This window comes from Oryzias latipes, chromosome 12, assembly GCF_053564925.1.
Source record: "Oryzias latipes strain Hd-rR chromosome 12, Olatipes_Hd-rR_3.1".
Taxonomy (NCBI): domain Eukaryota; kingdom Metazoa; phylum Chordata; class Actinopteri; order Beloniformes; family Adrianichthyidae; genus Oryzias; species Oryzias latipes.
The window spans coordinates 17,072,329-17,090,548 of NC_136248.1; the positions used below are offsets into that span (position 1 = coordinate 17,072,329).

The window sequence follows — 18,220 nt, forward strand, 5'->3', positions numbered from 1 at the left end:
CTTACAACTTAGTTCTGATAACTGCGTCTGCAGTACAGTGACAGGGTCTATTTCTGAGTCTATGTTGGAGACTGGCTCATTCTCACTGCCTTCCTGCGACATGGCTGAATGTGTTCGAGGTCAACAGCTGGATGTCAGGTGTTACTCAGATGCAGGTCCAGATGTGTTGGTCCGATGACTCTTCCTCGTCCCAGGATGAGCTGTCGTCTACCGGGCTGCAGGAAGTTGATCTCCGGTGATGTGGTCACTCCCACGACGATCCTGCCAGGTCTCCGGTGGTGTGGTCAATCCCACGACGATCCTGCCAGGTCTCCGGTGGTGTGGTCAATCCCACGACGATCCTTTTAATGGTTTCCTCCTCACCAGGCACTTAAGCTGGTGCAACTATAGTTATTCTGTGTACTCTTTAAAAAAATTTTTTTTTTAAATATTTTTTATTATATTGCAAAAACTCCTGAGTTGCTAATTTTGCAGAACCCCACTCCTGGAACCAAATTATGTAGCCTGGCGAATTCAAGCCTGCACAGGACACAAAACTGTCTTTGGGTTCTTTATTCCAAAACAAAAATGTAACTCAGGATTTCAGATTTAAAAAAAATGGTAATCAGGAAGATAAAAAACAAAAACAAAATGTGGATCTATTATGCCATCTAGATGCTTCTTTTAGCCAGTCACTTTCCGATCTTCCAAAATCACGAAAGAAAACAAGTGTAAACAAAACAAAAAGAGAGAAAAAGATCAAATTTAAGAAAAAGAGTACACAAGAATAACTACAGCAGGTGCTCTGTGGCCCGAACTGTAACAGGAATGACGGCAAAGTTGATCACCAGTCACAACATTGGCTCCGTCGAGCACTGCTGTAAAACACACGTAAAATGCAGCGACAATTGTACAAATCAAATTACTAATTTCATCAAATTTCTTAAAACAGAATACTTTTACAACAATTACAGTAAACACAACTTCTTTTTTTACCTTTTTATGTTTGTTTACCCTCTTAACGACTCTTCACGCCAGGTTTCAACCGCCTTGAATCCGCAGATCAAAACAACCGTCAAACAACTGTCAAATAACGGTCCCCAGAACACACCACCTCCTCATTGAACTGTTCACCGAAAACCCAGGAAGCGCCCTCTAGTGGCACAACCCTGTACCTACACCTTCTCCACCTGGCTACATTAACCTGGTCCGGAGCAGGTTTAGTTGAAGGTTAGTTTGTTTTCAGAGAGGTGAAGCAGCATGGCGTGTCCATTTGAAGATGATTTAGTGGATGAAGAAGCTCAGATAATACTTTTTCCACCGTGAGAGGGTGATAAGACCACATATGGATGTTGGAAAGAGAAACTTTACTTTGATCTAACTTAATTATTTGCTTCAGTTAAGATAAATCATTTTTTTGTTAGGTCACCTTAAAAATAACACGTAGTTTCAGACAATTATTTTCCTTTCATTCAATTTAATTCAATTAAGTAGGTGTAACTTTGGTGCTGTTGTTAGATCATCACCGCAAGGTATTCTGGGATATCATTCCCTTTGCCTGTCTGGACGGATTTGGGTTTAAGTGTGGGTTTTTGACAAAATGTGTTTAGTTGTTTAACTGTTTTAGCTGTTTTACTGTGTTTTGCCGAGTTATTTTGTCCTACTATGCTTACGTCTCTGCACCATAAGTGAGAGTGAAGGAAAGGATGATGAGTTTATATAGCACTCCTACCTTCCCTGGCTGTAATTATAATGACAGATAATTCTTTAATGAATTTTGCACTCCGTGCATTTTTTTCCCCCCCGTCCTTTTAATTGTTATAAAAATGAGCATATCTGCCGGCTCAAACTTAGACATATGAGAGTTCAAGAATCATAATTAATTATGATGGAATAAGATTAATTGAATCGGAGTAATATTACATTTAGTTAAATAAATATTGTAACGATCCGGCCGGACCATCACTTTAGTGGGATAGCGAAAGCCAACTGCTTATGAAGTGGTTCTAATGGAGATCTGTCCGTGCCCCATACACCGCACGACCCCGGACAGTTTCAGGTTGGAAGAAACGTAGAGAGAGGCAATATTAGCTTTTAAGCAACAAGCCTGTTTATTCCAGCACCCATACAGCCCAAACAGCATGGAGGGTCACTTCAGCTTCCAGCCCTCTGACTCAAGGTTTCACCCTAAGCTCCCCACTTCCCATGAGCCTTAGGGGCTGAAGGCAGGGCTAACCCCCAGGTCGCTACACTGCCCCCACCTAAGAGGGTTAGTGTCCCCACAACCCTCACATAACTGCAGAACTGAACAACACAACACAATTAGCAAAACACAGGAACACTCTGGCTGGAGACTCCTTCGCACAATCCTGGGTTTCGACCGCCACCGTGTACAGTCCTCCTCTTAACTGGCTGGGTTAGCACATCTGCATCTGACACAATTCCATGCCAGCATGTGCCCAGCCAGGAGAATCAGTCCCCGCCTCTGTGGAAGCACCACCATCAGGGTGCACATCACCATGGGGGAGTAGACTCTCTCCAAGTGAAGAGCTGCACACCAGCAGCAGAAGGTCCCCAGGCATCCCAGGCTATCGTCTTCATCACTACGGCTGCTGTAGGGTCTGCTTCGTCAAACCCTCCTCCCCAAAGCGAAGCTCTGCTGTCCGCGCTGACAGGTCTCGCAGCTCCGCAGGTGGGAGGTCCAGCAGTGTAGCGCCCTCTAACGCCAGGCCTGGGTGTGTGAGAAGTCCCCTTCGGCGTCTAGCCCTCATGGCCGGTCGCCAGGTTGACCTGAGCCAGGTGTGGTTCCAGTGTTGTTGAGCCATTGAGTTGTGAAGGTTCAGCTGGGCTGCGCACCGTCATCACAGTGTGGTCCGGATGATCTAGTGCTGGCGTCGGGCAGGGCCAGGCTGCAGATGACGGTGGGTGCTCGATCCATCAGGGTGGTGTCATCGCCCTTACTCCTCCCTTGTCCCAGACTGCCACCAGGATCAGCTGCTCCGTCTCACCCTCCATGACGATGCTCTCCATGGTGTAGCAGCGGCTAAGCATCCCACTTCTGACACGAATGTAACGATCCGGCCGGACCGTTACTTTAGTGGGATAGCGAAAGCCAACTGCTCATGAAGTGGTTCTAATGGAGATCTGTCCTTGCTCCATACACCGCACGACCCCGGACAGTCTCAGGTTGGAAGAAACGTAGAGAGAGGCAATATTAGCTTTTAAGCAACAAGCTTGTTTATTCCAGCACCCATACAGCCCAAACAGCATGGAGGGTCACTTCAGCTTTCAGCCCTCTGACTCAAGGTTTCACCCTAAGCTTCCCACTTCCTATGAGCCTTAGGGGCTGAAGGCGGGGCTAACCCCCAGGTCGCTACAATATGTAAATTTGAGTTGTAAAAAAAATTACTGAGTTTTATAGACGTAAGAAATTAGGTTGAATAAATTTAACTCAATTACTTGTTACCAATAGAACTAATTAATTTAAGTTGGCAAAATTGGATAAGTTACATATATATGCGTCACAAGGAAAATGGAAATAAGATCAGAAACTCGTGCGTTTACTTTGTCTGTTCTACTACAAGCAGAAACTCTTTTTTTGATGATGCAGCCGTATTACTTTTTTTGATGGACGTATAATCTTCATACGCCGTCATTAAAATCTCAGACTCCGTCTCACCGAAGTATAGCGCTTTTTTTTTTTCAACACGCGTTTCCATGGTGACTCCGTAAATCGGCGATCCATTGAGAATGTCTTTATGTACCTGCTGTGCACGCGCCTTAACCCAGGGTTACCAAGTCGAAAGTAATTACGCCAACTCATATCCGGTCTTTTGGAACGACATGACCCGAGTAAGCAAGTTCAGGCGGATTTCAGCCAGAGTTCAGGCTTAAAGTCAGGCTAATTTAAACATGCTTCCTGGAATACCCCCCTACGGAGCCCCTAAAGGGCCATTGATGAAAAAAAAAAAAAAATGGAGGAAAAAAAATTTTTTTGAAGTAAAAAAAAATTTTTTGGGAGTAAAATATTTTTTTTTGAAGTAAAAAGGAAAAAAAAAAAATTATTGGTTAGTTTCAGGTGCGCACCAGTTAGTTTCAGGTGCGCACCAGTTAGTATCAGGTGCGCACCAGTTAGTTTCAGGTGCGCACCAGTTAGTTTCAGGTGCGCACCAGTTAGTATCAGGTGCGCAACAGTTAGTTTCAGGTGCGCACCAGTTAGTTTCAGGTGCGCACCAGTTAGTTTCAGGTGCGCACCAGTTAGTATCAGGTGCGCACCAGTTAGTATCAGGTGCGCACCAGTTAGTATCAGGTGCGCACCAGTTAGTTTCAGGTGCGCACCAATTAGTTTCAGATGACATTATGACATTGTCAGTAATATTTCTTGTTTTCAGAAAGTTTACAAGGTCCATATCCTCAACTTTAGCCATTCTCAAGACAACTGTAGCTACTTGGTGCACAATGAGCAAGTAGGTCAACTATCTGATATCTTCTGATACTAACTGATACTAACTGGTGCGGACCTGAAACTAACTGGTGCGCACCTGATACTAACTGGTGCGCACCTGAAACTAACTGGTGCGCACCTGAAACTAACTGGTGCGCACCTGAAACTAACTGGTGCGCACCTGAAACTAACTGGTGCGCACCTGAAACTAACTGGTGCGCACCAGTTAGTTTTTTTTTTTTTTACTTCAAAAAAAAATTTTTACTTCAAAAAAAAATTTTTTTTCCTCCAATTTTTTTCCTATCAATGGCCCTTTAGGGGCTCCGTACAGGGGGGTAACTTTTCCCAAAAAACAGCTGAAGCTGCAGCGAAATCGCGCTACCATCATTCTTATCAAAGTGTCTTTAATAAAATAAAACAAACACAAAGAAAAAAGTATTTTATGATCTTTTATATTCCTAACTACTCAGTGTTTTATCAGGGCCTGTTTGGATGAACACAGAGCTGAAATCCTGGAGATGGAAAATGTTTTTAGATTAGTTAATGAGGGCAATTTCCCACAGCACACTGGACCATCTCCCACGGCACACTAGTGTGACACGGCACACTGGTTGAAAAACACTGAAAAAATGTATCAATTTAAATTAAATATTTGGTTAATTCCAAACAAAAAATAAAGTTGTTAAAACATTTTATTGTTTTTTAAATGTTTGAAGAAACAGATGGTTGGCACACTAAAATCTTGTTTGTTTATATAAAATCATTAGGTGTAGTAACAAAGAAGCATTCATTACGGTAGAACAAGATTTTTTTTATGTGCATTAATTATATTGGTTCAACATGATTTTTTTTATGAGCAATCAATGTCCAGAATTTTAAACCCAACAGATCTTTTTTTGTTTTTTTCAGTATGGGAGACATCTCTGCAGACACTCTTTTTCAGTTAAGAAGTTGTTCTGGTTGCCAAGGCAGCCTCCGTAGATGAAGATCTCACACCTCCCCTTTCTGAAGTTGTAGAAATAACGCTCAAAATACCCGAAACACAGCCCAGAATCTGGAGCTTGTGCACACACCCCTGTGGAAGCAGATGGAAGGGAAACCAAATCAGAGATTTTTTTAATGTATTCTCATCACAAATGTGTGTAAATGTGTCATGACATGATGTCTGTACCAGTATCATTGAACAGAGAGGAAGCCTCATCCTCAAAAGCTTCCAAGTCTGCTGGAGACAAAGAGGGCACCACCGGTCTCCTCCCCCTCTGCAGACAGGCAACACGTCAAGTCAGTGAGAGTTAGCAGAAAAACTCAGAACAGGGAAGGCCTCCTGGAGAAGAGGCACACATCTTCAACTTGAAAAACTAGTCCAAAGAACTTTCTCTGCTAGAGTCTCTGCAGAGGTCAGTGAGAGATTGGCAACTTGAAAATGAAAGTGTTTTTAAAAAGAAAAAAGAGAGATCAAATTCATCATTAAATATTCATTTTGGAACTCAACAGGTATAGCTACAGTCCAACCTGAAGTTTGTCATACCCTTTGGAAAATTTTCCTTAGTTGTTTTTCTTTCATTGGGGAGAATCTTCCAGATTGGAAAAGGGACAAGCAAATTTTAGGCGAAAATAAGACGATGTACAAGAACCACCATTAAAAATAATGCCGGGGGTGTGAAGAATTTTGGGCCTAACTGTACAGAGTAGAAGTCTTTTTGTGATTTTATTAATTCCCCCTTAGTTGTCACTGAAATGTTTTTACAGATATAGAATTGAGTTAAAACCAATTAATCAAAATAGTTTCTACCTGAGGGTTTTGTTGGGATTCTGGCTCTGTGACCGGCTTTCCAGGAACACATATACCTGCAAACAAAAAATTCAAACATTTCCACCATACTGCCAAATATATTTTTTAAACCTTATGCCACTAATTATAATGAATGTTACAAACCCATTTTTTGTTGTGTCTTTTTATAAATTTGATACAATCTCAGTCAAAACAGTCCTCACCTTTGTCTTCTTTGATGATGATGTTGTCTTCACCCAGTTGCTGCTCTTTGACCAGTGTTTTAAAGTCTTCCAGCACAGTGGGCCTCACAGTCATGGTTCGACCTGAGAGAGAAAAAAAATAATTCTAGCATTTATACAGTTTTATCCTTTGTCCTTAAGTTGTGTGGAACATGAAGAAGTTAAAGCTAACATTTTTGACTATCATCAAGAACAGAAATGCGTCTCTAAAATGTCTCAAATTTAACTTTAAAGCTAAATTGTGTTAAAAATCGTAACGATGTGCTTTATTTTCCTATTTATAAAGGGAATAAATAACTTACTGTAAAGCCTGAGTGTAGTTATCCTTTCACCCGTGACCCTAATCTTGATCATAATCATGACAGCGTATTCATCGTAGTTTGTGTGGAGCACATAGGCGTCCACATCAGCTCCCGTCCCTGAAAGACAAACAGCAAACACAAGAATTGATCAGAAATTCTGTTCATTTTCTGCAAACAGACCAGAAGATAAAGAACAGACTCTGAGAAAGCAGCTTTTTTAACCCTTGTGCTATCCTATGACCACCCTTACGTTTTATCCCTACCATGACAAAGGTGGATAAAGGTGGAGAGGATTTCATGTAATCCATGGACACCAGTGACGATCACAAATCATTGAAGAAAAAAGGGTCAGCGCACTTTCTTGTAGGGTCCAGATGACCCAACTTCCAATATAAAAGTGCCTAGGATAGCACAAGGGTTCCATCAGAGCAGAAAAATGTTGCAGATTTCTATCATATTAGGGCATCAGAACCACACAAAACGATTTCCTACTTCTGAAAGGTGTTACTTTTTTTTTTGCTTTTGTTCTTTTTTTCAGTTTTTTAACAAGATTAAATTTTAACATAAAATCTTTGAAAAGATGCCATAGGGTTTGATTTTTATATAAATATCTTTGGTAAAAGCTCTAGATCTTGAACAACCTCCCTACAAATCCCAAATCTGCACAAACACACACATACATGCATCCTAAGTGAAGAACCAGTCATTTACTGGCACCTCCCTTTCTTTAGGTCAATGTTTGTAAGTTCTAGTTGTGTGTATATTTGATGTAGAGCTTCAGAAATCCAATGTGTCAGTAAATTATGTGCAGAGGGAAAGTAAACAACATATGAGAAGGCAGTATGTGAACAGGAGTGTTAAATTGAATAAACACTCAAAATAACTCCAATGTTTTTTAATCATTTAGATTAAAATTTACACCTTTTGACATCAGAAACCATTCAGAAGCCATTTTTACCTTAATTATAATCTGCTAACTACAACAATAAATAATACTATTGGTAATGCAAAAATAAAGCGTAAGAGTGGCTAACACTTTATTGAATAGTTAATTAATGCTTAATTACACATTTAATAACATTAATAAAGGGATCCAATTTTTTTACAGATTTTACATGTTTCAAATTTATGAATCCCAAAGGACAAATTTACATCCCAATTTGCCTCTGCTACTATAATTTGCTTTAATGTCCCCAGAGAAACACAGGGAATGACTGATGAGCCTTGGTAAGCATTTTCATACAAACCTGAGCACAGTTCGGGTCGTCTGGAGCTTCGAGCCAACAGCACTTTTCTGCACCAGCAGTTTACCTATAGCTGTATTTTGCTTGTGCTTTGGGAGGTCAGGACTCGTAGTTGCCAAGGCAACGTCATACCATGTTCCCAAAAACTGTCAGGGAGGGAAACCGTGACATAAATAAAGGTTTGCTTTATGATGTCAAGCATGCTAAATGAGGGACTTTAAGAAAAGAACAACATAAAGTTGTCCAAAAAGTGCAAGAAAATGCAAACGAGAAAAATAAACATTTGAGATATTTGTTCTGAAAATGTTTGTCTCACCTGAACTAAACTTTAACTTTTTTTTGGACAGGAAGCAAACTTTGCATTGAAGTTTAAAATGAATTGTTTGCACTAATTATGTAATCATGTTTTTCTTCTTGAAAATGAGTCCTAAAACTAAAACAAACAGCTATTTTCGCTTAAACATGAACAAGATTACATTATACAGAAAAGACGTTGTTTTAACAGAAGCAGATATCCATATATACCTGGCCAATAGTTAATACGTAATATTTTTAATAATCACAAAATGTAATCAGGACAATCTCTGACCTTCATCAAAACAAAGTTCTCCTGTGTGGGGTAAAGAGGATCTGGAATAATTGGAAGCCCCTGGAGGGTCTGGCTCCATCCCAGTGCCAGCAGAAAAATTAAAACTGCATTTGTTTCCATCCTGTCAGAACTGTCTGACACTGAAATGGACTCTGGGCATGCTAGGTCTGTGGGCCGTGTTTATGTACCCTATAGCTGTGTGTAATCAGGCTCAGAACCAACAAAAAACCAAACACTTCAAGGAGCAAAGTTCCCACTTTGCATCCGTCTCTGCAGCCTAACTTGCCAGAATAAGCAAATGACCACTCAGACATTGGACTACAGAGCTGCAGCAAAACCCACAAATCAACACCTGTCATGATTTTAGAGACGGAAAGAGTTTAACCCTCCTTATAGAAGCTGTACACTAAAAAAATTATGTTTTATTTAGGTGTAATTTAATTATATTTGCAATCACTACGCCAGTTTCAATAGTGTGCCACGGCACACTATTGAAATTGCCCTCATTAACTGATCTAAAAACATTTTCAATCTCCAGGATATCAGCTCTTTGTTCATCCAAACAAACCCTGATGAAACACTGAGAAGTTAGGAATATGAAAGATCTTAAAATACTTTTTTCTTTGCTTTTATTTGATTCTATTAAAGACATTTTGATAAGAATGACGGTTTGGCCACAGCTTAAGCTCTGTTTTAGGAAAAGTCCCGCCCCTTTAACTGTCTCCACTAATCATTCTTGGAGTCTTAATCACACGTCATCAGTCTGACCAATCAGAAGTGGTTAAAGTCTCCACTTCCTTGTTTCCATTTAGCTCATAAGTCTCTCAGTTCTAACAAAAACATCAGCTAAAGCTTGTCTTTAGCGGTGTAGTTGTCCACAGAATCCGGCGTCAGACCGTGGAACAAGTGAACAAAACAATGAGGCTCAGAGACGCTGGTCTGTCTGCGGTCGGCAGATTATTCCACTACATCTCCCATGATGCATTGGGTTAAAGAGAAGTTAAAGAGCGCACAATGAGTCTCTCCTCTTAACGTCCTAAAACAACAATGAATACACATCAAACAGTTTTTGAATCTTTTAAGTTAACTTTTATAACATCTTTTAGAAAAAACAACTGTAGCTTCCAGCTTTTTCTGCCACAATTGTCACAAAAATGCATGTGAGATTGTGAAGGAACTGTAGATGCTGTTGTGCCGCAGGATTTTTGTCAAGGTTAAAGTGTGCCGTAGCTCAAAAAAGGTTGAAAAATACTGAGCTAGACTGTGATATTACTGTCAAACCTCCTTTCCCTGAAATCCTGGATTTCTGATAGCATAAATGGGGGGAGGGGGTGCTTTATTCAGTCTAACATAGTCATTCTGTTGGAGCCAAGTTTCTGTTAAGGCTAGTAGACTAAGTTTGTTATCATTAATAAACTTGTTAACTAAGAGGGACTTACATGAAATCCTCTCCACCTTTATCCACCTTTGTCATGGTAGGGAGAACACGTCAATGTAAGGGCGGAGTCATAGGATAACACAAGGGTTAATCCTACATGTCTGGACGCTCACTGACATTTAATCCAGCATATCTAAGATTTTTTCTCTTAAAACATTGATGTTCAGACCTATAAATAATAATTAACTTGACAATAATAATTTATTGGTATTATAATAATATATGCATCACATTTCACAAATGTGTGGGTTCATGCACAGACTTAAAGTGTTTCAACACTTTTAAGGTTTTAATTTCTTTCTCAGTATTTTTCCCACAATACTGAAAAATAGTCAGAGACTTTATGAAAACATTAGTACTTTCAGGTGCTTTACAATCTTTCTGTAGGTTTTTTAACTGATATTAGGGTTTTTTGAAAAATAAATAAATAAAAATTAATAACATTTTTAAACTGAACCCCAGATGCTTGAAATATTTTATTTCAATAATCCTGATCTTTGTCATGCACTCCCACATGTGACCTGTAACAGCACACAAACAATTATTAATTTAGAATTACGATAAAATGTGAATATTTACTACTATGAAATTTATGCAGTTGCAATATTTTAGAATTATAAGTAGTAGGACAAGGAATCAATTTTAGTGTATTTCTTAAATTCATATTAGGGCTCCAAAGATTAAAATTTTAAAAGAATACGCCTTCGTCGGTCTTGGAGCCTTAGAAACAAATGTCTTTTTTGAGGTACAAACTTCAGTCAATACATTCCTTTCAGGTGTTTCCAATTCTTTTTTTTTAATAAATCAGCTCTTTATGACAAAGAACAGATTGATAAACAAAAAGAAAAAAAGCATTTTCAGGTGTTCAGTCTCAAAGGGAAACAGGAACCTGCAGCCGGGTCATCTGTTCACCTGGAAAACACACACCTGGAAAAGGTTATAGAGCATGCATGACTCTGTTTTCAGGTTGATGTATTTGCATACAGTGAAAAAGGGTCTGTGATTCTGTTCTGCTGCTGATCATCAGAGTTCAAAGGTCAGAGAGGACCTGTGGGTGTGTTTGTGTGTCACTACCTTTGTTCTGGTTGATAATAATGGCGTCATCGCTCATTCCATAAAGTCTGGTCAGAGCTTGAAACTGGTGCAGAACAGTAGGACTCACATCTGCAGTTCGACCTAAATGAGATATGCCTTTTTTTCCATTGAACTTTTAAACTATTACATTTTTAGAAATCCCCCCAAAATATCTGGAACATTAGAAAAGAAAAAAATGGTTTGAGAATGCATCAGCAAGAGTGCAGGACAATCTAGAAAAATTGGAATAGTCATATTTTTTTTAAAAAGAAAAATATTTTCCAAGTAGAGTTTGAGCTGCATAACAGCATTTCTTGTTGTAAAAATGCAGCCATGCATTGCAAGCTTAAGTGCTGTTGTTTTGTTGTTTTGTTTTCCTTCTTGCATTTATTTATTTGATCCCCTCTGATGTAAACTTTAATATTTTAAAGTGATGTAATCCACAATGTAACAATAAATAAAGCAGCATGTTTCATATCACATCAACCTAACAGTTGACTGCATGTTAATTATGAGGTCTGAGTTCCCTTACTGTAGAGTTTGATTATACTGGTTTTGTTTCCTGATGGCTTCTCTGTGCTCAGCTGCAGCATCACTGTGTAACCATCATCTTCATCAGTGTGAAGCACAAATGAATCGATGTCTGCTCTGAATCCTACAAAGGAGAAATAATTGGAACATAGCTGGATCATTCTGAGAAGATGCAAAAAACAAAGTCAAACCTACGAGAGACGTGATGGAAGAATCGTCCTGTAGTGTTAGTGAGGAAATAGTTGGTGGAGGTCTCTACGCAGGAGCTGTTCCTATGATCAGAGACATGAACCAACAAGTCCACTAGGCAGAACTTTTCTAAAGTGAGCACAAAAAGAAACACATCAGCCTGACCTTGAGGTAGCGGTTGTCATGGTAAAGTTGCTCCCAAAAGGGACATGCTCCAGTTTCAAAGCAACCATCACAGCGTTTTCCCTTTTCCGTTGCATGTAGTGCGGGCATGTGGACGCCACCGCCACTTCGTACCACCTCCCCATAAACTGTATGAAAGGACAAATGCTCTCATGAAGCAGTAGAGCATATGCATCTGTGTTACCATGCCAACAACAATGCTACGACATTTAAGTTCTTTTTTGGAAGTATTTCTCACTCACCTTCTCTAACTCAAAGTTCTCCTGCAAGACAATTGGAACTTGTTGGGTCCTGGCAGAACCCAGAACCAGAAGAACCATCAGATGTGTCATTTCGTGCATCGTGAAGGCCTCTTCTGTCTGCTTAACTGACGACAGAATTCAGATTCTCCATCTGTGTCACACTGGTTTTGAAAATACCCACCCACAACACAAGGAAAGTACACAGCTGAGAGGACAAAGTTCTGATTTTTTTTCTTTATCTCCTCCTCTGTTTGCTGCTCTGAATGATCAGAATTACTGGACTTCACGCAAGTCAACAGGAAGGAAACAGCATTGTTGATAATTTTTAAATCAAAACCCTAATTTGCACAAAAGGAGAAGTGGGCTTTTTGTGTTGTGGGAAACTAAACTTTGTAAAAATAAATAAATAAATAAAATTTAAAAAAGACTTCTTTTTTTTAGAAGTGAACCCTCAAAGTTGCATTATTGTCATACACAAAAATGTGTTCTCCACATTTAACCCAGCATTGTATTTAGCGCTCACCTCACAGCGAGAGGGTCCTGGTTCAAATCCCGGCTGAGTCCTTGTGTGGAGTTTGCATGTTGTCTTCGTACATCTGGGTTTTCTTCAAGCACTTCCTCCCACAGTTCAAAAACATGCTTCATAGGTTAATTGGTGTCTCTGAATTGCCCCTACGTGTGAATGTGAGTGTTTGAACCTACAACAGATGGACGTCCTGTTCCTGGTGTACCCCACCTTTGTCCTGGTGGGGTACACCAGTCCATCTCAGTGTCAGACAGTTCTGACAGGATTGAAACAAATGCAGTTTTGATTTTTCTACTGGCTCCAGCAACCTTATGACCTCAAAAGGGATTGAGTGGGTTCGGAAAATGGATTGACATTTCACCTACACCTGGGAAGAGAAGGCTGCAGTCACAGCCGGAAACCATTTCTGAATATGACCCCTCAATAAGTGTCAAGTAGAAGCTTTTTAGGATCTTTGGGTGTCCCTGCTGTGGACTCAAGGTCTTGATCTCCTTGTTTCAGGCTAGACCGCGGTTCTGCAACCTCAGGCTCTGGAGCCACATGCAGCTCCTTTAGCTCTCCATTGTTGCTCCACAGCTTTAAGGAAAAATACTGACAAGTAGACAGAATAGTGATTTGGAACTCTGGTCAGTTTTTTGTAGATAATCAAGTTTTGTTCTTTTTTTTCTGTTTTTTAAACAAAAAAAAATTGCTGTATTTTATTTTGAAGGGAAATTGTATGTTCTTTCAAAATTGTTGTACAGAGAAAAATATAATACTGTAAAATCCAATTCTTATAAATATTTCAAAGCTAAATTTAATAATATAATCGTTTAGTGGCTAGAAAAACATTTTTTAAAAAGTATTTAAGATTGCAGCCCACTGAACTAGACATTCTTCAGTTGAGCTACAGATCACTATTTGTAAATGTATTTACTCGTGGGATTTTAAAACAATGATTTACAGAGTGCAGTTTTATTCAAGGGCATAGACCAGGGGTCGGGAACCTTTTTGGCCAAGAGAGCCATAAACGCCACATATTTTGAAATGTAATTTCAAAAGAGCCATACAATAATGTAGCGTCCCTTTCCCACACTGAGGCACGGAGACTTAACCTCTTTTAAGGTTCTTTATTCTGGTTACTGTAGACCACAACAAACGCCGTAAAATTAATTCAGCAACTCCTGAATCTCTCCTGTCGACACGAGACGAGAGCGCTTCTCCCAACTTTATATTCACCTGCTCCCCTCTCCAGCCCTCCCATTTCCCTTATTCGGCCCATAGCTGAACCCCATTGGTCCAAACTACCTTACAACAGGCTGAGCGACAGAACTGAGGGCCAATCAGATCAGAACTTTTAACGCGGCCCAACAGCCACCCAGTCCACGTCAGTAAGCAACGATATGTTTAAAACTAAATATACAAGTGAATGTGTGCATTTGATTTAATTTCAACATTTTTAAAGTACAATAAGTCTGTGGATTCTTTTTAATAACATTGTTATGCTGTTGCTGATAAATGAGGCGTTGAGACTTTAAACGTGATCGTAGGTTGGTCTGAATGTTCTGTAGATGTGAGAAAGACTGCTCACATGCAGACCTGGAGCCAAACCCACACACCCACGCTGCAGTGAGTGACGGGTAGCAGGTTTTACGTTATTACAATCCCTGCGCGATTCACCTGCTGCCTGTGCCCACAACTCCACCCCCCACCCCCACCCTCTGGTTTCTTCCTCACACATCCCGTCTCCGCGCTCCCGTGAGAGCGCGCAGTTTTAGGCACGGCAATTCACAGGTTTCCGGGTGGTACAAACTCTGTGAAATAATAGATAACAGTAAACTGATAGTTTTCTCTCCAAGCACTGCTACTACTGCGCGCCTCTGGCATCGCATCGCGCCCGAGAAGGACTGGTCTAATGAAAAAAAGAAAAAAAAAAGTATAATTAAAGATTTGTCTGCGAGCCACATGTGACCATCAAAGGAGCCATATATGGCTCGCGAGCCATAGGTTCCCGACCCCTGGCATAGACACTTAAAACTGCAGATTATTTTGTTTATTTAACTCTTGACATAGAATGGGAATAAAAACAAAACTACAGAAATAACCATGCACTCAAATTTAACCTGCCATATCAGATTTTTATGAATTTTCTGGTTCTGTGCACCACTTCTCGTTTATCCTGACAGCTGCACTTCATAGCTGAGGCCTCTTTCTCCATCCCAGCAACATCAGGGAACCTGGAGAGAACATTAGGAATCTGAGGGATTTAATTTGCTGGCAAAAAGTTAAGGCCTAAAAGTTCATGCAAAGAGCAGATATAGTCAGATGAAAAACTAAATTGAATCAGCTCACCTACTGTGCAGATTCAGATGTCGGGCAATTCTCTGTGATCATCAGGAGATGCAAGGAAAATAAATGAGACACTTCTAGTAAATTTTGCGTGTAACCTACATGTTCAAATGTATGTTCACCTGCTGGAGGTGGAACCAAAATGGACTCTTTGGGTAAACCTTGGGACAAACTAAAGGCCTTAAACTTCTGGAGAATGTTGTAGCGAACTCTTGGTGTGCGGCCTGCAAACGGGAGAACAGAGATTGTGGAGCAGGGGACCGAAAACAGACAACCCTGAAGGGTAAAAACAACCAAAATAAAACTTGTGTCTCACCATAAAGGGCCACCTGTGTGTACTCTCTGTTATAGACCTTGTGCTTAAGAACCAAAGCATATTCAGTGTAGTTTGTGTCCACCACTGTGATGTCCTTCAACATGTTGTGACCTACAAATAAGAATAAAAAAACTGTAAAACATAAAGTATCCTCTGATATTTGAGGACACCCAAGAGAATTGATAGTAAATAAATGTCTATTAAATTTATTAAAGAAAAATCACCTAAAACTGTAATAGATTTGAAATTTTTGCTTTAAATGTTAAACAATTTAAACAACCGTACAGGAAGTCTTCAAGATCTCGAGACTAACTTATTTCATTTAAAATAAGAAAATAAAAGTCTAATAGTAGAGTTTAAATAAGCTTCAGGCATTTGCGAAGATCATTGTTTGTCCTCCGTCATCATTCAGAAAAGCTAAAATCTCATAAAATATAATTTCTAATGTGTTTGTTTCAGGGCTGCGAGCAGATTTTACTTACGTGTGCTGAAGTAGATGAATTCTCCAGGTACATTGGTTTTGTTATATTGGTACATCAGGCTTTGACAACCCAGAGGCCTAGAGAAAACACAACGTAAAGGACATGAACCTTCTTCAAACATACGCTTCAGTTCCAAATCCTCTCTGAATGACTCACTGCTGCAATTTTATTTTAAACATAGATTTATTCAAATAAGCTATTTTCCAAATTTCCAAAATGTTTCACACTACGGCATGCATCACCCATGCACACAAAAACTCACGAGAGCTCCCACATGGTGAGGTTTGCGTTGCCATCAGGCATCTGGGTGATCATGCCCATAGATGCCCTAAGTTTGTCCCTGTATGGCGCAAAACCTGGAGAGTCATAGGCAAAGCCAACACGGTACCATTTTCCTGTAAACTAAACACAGAGAGAAAAAATGAATGCCTGAAATTTGGATTTTTTCAAAATAAATATAGATTTCTCATTTTATGCTTTTAAATTTTCCACAAGAGAACAGTTAAAAAGTGATCATAGGCTATAATTTAATTACATAAATATATTTAAATATGTAAATTTAATATGATCAGTTTTAATATTATTTGTTATTTTATTATCAGTGTTGTAGCACATTTGTCTTAATATTGCATCTGTGCCAAATTTACAAAAAATGCGAGTCAACATTTTAAAATCTGTGTATGCACAAAAATAATAAATTATCATATCCAATCCCTTTTATTTAAATCCAAGAAATTATTGTAAAAAGTGGTAAAAATAATTTAAAAAGCAACGTAAAACTAAATATTAAAGGAACATAGAAAACAGTAAAATAAAGGAAATGCTGGGTAGATATAAAAAATTGAACATAAAAAAAAATGGAAAATGTGGGTTTAAACACATTTCCTTAACAACAAATTGACAAAAATACATTTAGCATACTTTCATGAAATAAAAAGATCATGTAGTTTCCCCAAACGCAAGGCTCAATGGGCATATTAATACCTTTAAGCAGCTATAAACTTGTAAACAACCTAATTGATACATAAATAAACACAGAATAATCTGACATTACTACTGAACCAACAGGCTTCCATAAACATGTGGTGAAAAATGTGGTTGTTACATTTTTTTTCTGAATCAAAAACAAAAGAATAACCACAATGGTGACGTATGAAATCAGTCATGGGAAACAGTGACCTTCAGGACATTACACATGTCACCTCTAGAGGACAGTTGGCTCACATTCCTCTATGGAACTCACATCTGGAAAACCAACAGTTATCATATTTGTCACGGGATAGTGGATCAGTCCTCTGAAAGTAGCTGTGCTGACGGTTTGAATCTTGGTTTGTTCAGACTGTTTGGATAACAATGAATCTAGAACTGAAACTTGTTTGAAAGAATAAAGTTTTTAAAAGTTCATAAGTCAAATAAAAATGTCAAATTTGGTTCCAAGACAAAAGTAAGTTAGAGAAATAGATATAAATTGTGTCCATTTATCACAAATAACTACATTCACGTCAAGCTGAGTCTGATAGAAACACTACAATCATCTCTGATGTTACTTTACCTTCTGCAGGTTGAAGTCTTTCTGAGGCTTAACATCTGCATGGATAGCCATTACACACAGCATCACCATGGCAACAGTGGCAACAGTGAACCTCATGGTTGAGGAGGAAAATAAGGCAGAAAGCAGATCAGCCTGGAAAAAGTTGGAAGAGAATGTCTGAGCGGAGTCTAAAGTGCTAAGCAGTCAATGTTCAGACAGAAACAGGCGCCGATTCAATATTTACCTTTGCAGCTGATCCGCCCACATGGGTCTCAGCCAATCGTGGCGAAGGATCAGTGGATGGAAGTCAAGCTTTGGAGTTTTGTGGTGCCAAAAAACACTAGTCATGCCTGCGGTTCAGGTCAGCTGAAAAGTCAGTTCACACAAGTCCCAGCACTCGTGGCTTCACACGTCCCTCAACTGCAGACTCATCAGGAGGAACAAAGCACAAGAGATCTGCATCCTCTGCTGATGAGCGGAAGCTGAGTTTGAACAGACAACCACATGTCCTGATTATCTCAGAGTCCTTGCGGTCACTCTGGGCCCCAGCTACAGTGGAGAAAACAAGTATTTGATGCATTCCTGATTTTGTAGGTTTGCCCACCTAAAAAGAAATTGACAGTCTGTCATCTTAATGGTAGGTTCCTTCAAACAATGAGAGATGGAAAAACACAAAGAAAATCAATAAACTGACTTTAAAGAGTTTATATAAATTTCTTTGTATTTCATTGAGGGAAATAAGTATTTGTTCCCCTAGTAACCATTTAGAGTTCTATTTCACACAGACCAGTTAGACTATCCTAATAAAG

At 39.4% G+C, this 18,220-nt stretch overlaps 2 protein-coding genes across 3 annotated transcripts; both read right to left on the bottom strand.

The window, feature by feature from the left end:
- Window positions 1-5,097: 5,097 nt before the first annotated feature.
- Window positions 5,098-12,882, bottom strand: LOC101159118 (protein AMBP). Of its 2 annotated transcripts, XM_078955802.1 has the most exons (11): window positions 12,752-12,882; window positions 12,229-12,353; window positions 11,969-12,114; window positions 11,810-11,886; window positions 11,616-11,738; window positions 11,084-11,185; window positions 6,739-6,855; window positions 6,419-6,520; window positions 6,216-6,271; window positions 5,595-5,682; window positions 5,098-5,498 (listed from the first exon to the last, which is right to left on the bottom strand). In XM_078955802.1, exons 2-11 carry the CDS (start codon window positions 12,325-12,327, stop codon window positions 5,329-5,331), a joined length of 1,080 nt encoding a protein of 359 aa, XP_078811928.1. In that variant the 5' UTR covers window positions 12,328-12,353; window positions 12,752-12,882; the 3' UTR covers window positions 5,098-5,328. The 2 variants fall into 2 exon arrangements, with proteins under 2 accessions (XP_078811928.1, XP_078811927.1); XM_078955801.1 differs by lacking the exon at window positions 12,752-12,882 and having other exon boundaries at window positions 12,229-12,457.
- A 1,889-nt stretch (window positions 12,883-14,771) lies between these two features.
- ptgdsa (prostaglandin D2 synthase a) lies at window positions 14,772-17,639 on the bottom strand. The gene is made up of 7 exons (XM_011481886.3): window positions 17,433-17,639; window positions 16,143-16,282; window positions 15,881-15,957; window positions 15,399-15,509; window positions 15,205-15,306; window positions 15,086-15,117; window positions 14,772-14,970 (listed from the first exon to the last, which is right to left on the bottom strand). The coding sequence occupies exons 1-6, from the start codon at window positions 17,526-17,528 to the stop codon at window positions 15,086-15,088; spliced, it is 558 nt and encodes a 185-aa protein (XP_011480188.1). The 5' UTR covers window positions 17,529-17,639; the 3' UTR covers window positions 14,772-14,970.
- Window positions 17,640-18,220: the final 581 nt, after the last annotated feature.

What these genes read in the sequence shown, in the direction of transcription:
- LOC101159118 (XM_078955802.1), bottom strand. Translation starts at nt 12,327, where the DNA reads ATGCACGAAATGACACATCTGATGGTTCTTCTGGTTCTGGGTTCTGCC. An exon ending in CAGTATAATCAAACTCTACA is followed by an intron (nt 11,186 to 11,615) that starts GTAAGGGAACTC and finishes TATCTCATTTAG; the next exon opens with GTCGAACTGCAGATGTGAGT. An exon ending in AATCCCAACAAAACCCTCAG is followed by an intron (nt 5,683 to 6,215) that starts GTAGAAACTATT and finishes GCCTGTCTGCAG; the next exon opens with AGGGGGAGGAGACCGGTGGT.
- ptgdsa (XM_011481886.3), bottom strand. Translation starts at nt 17,528, where the DNA reads ATGAGGTTCACTGTTGCCACTGTTGCCATGGTGATGCTGTGTGTAATG. An exon ending in CTCACCATGTGGGAGCTCTC is followed by an intron (nt 15,958 to 16,142) that starts GTGAGTTTTTGT and finishes TGTTTTCTCTAG; the next exon opens with GCCTCTGGGTTGTCAAAGCC. An exon ending in ATTCATCTACTTCAGCACAC is followed by an intron (nt 15,510 to 15,880) that starts GTAAGTAAAATC and finishes TCTTATTTGTAG; the next exon opens with GTCACAACATGTTGAAGGAC.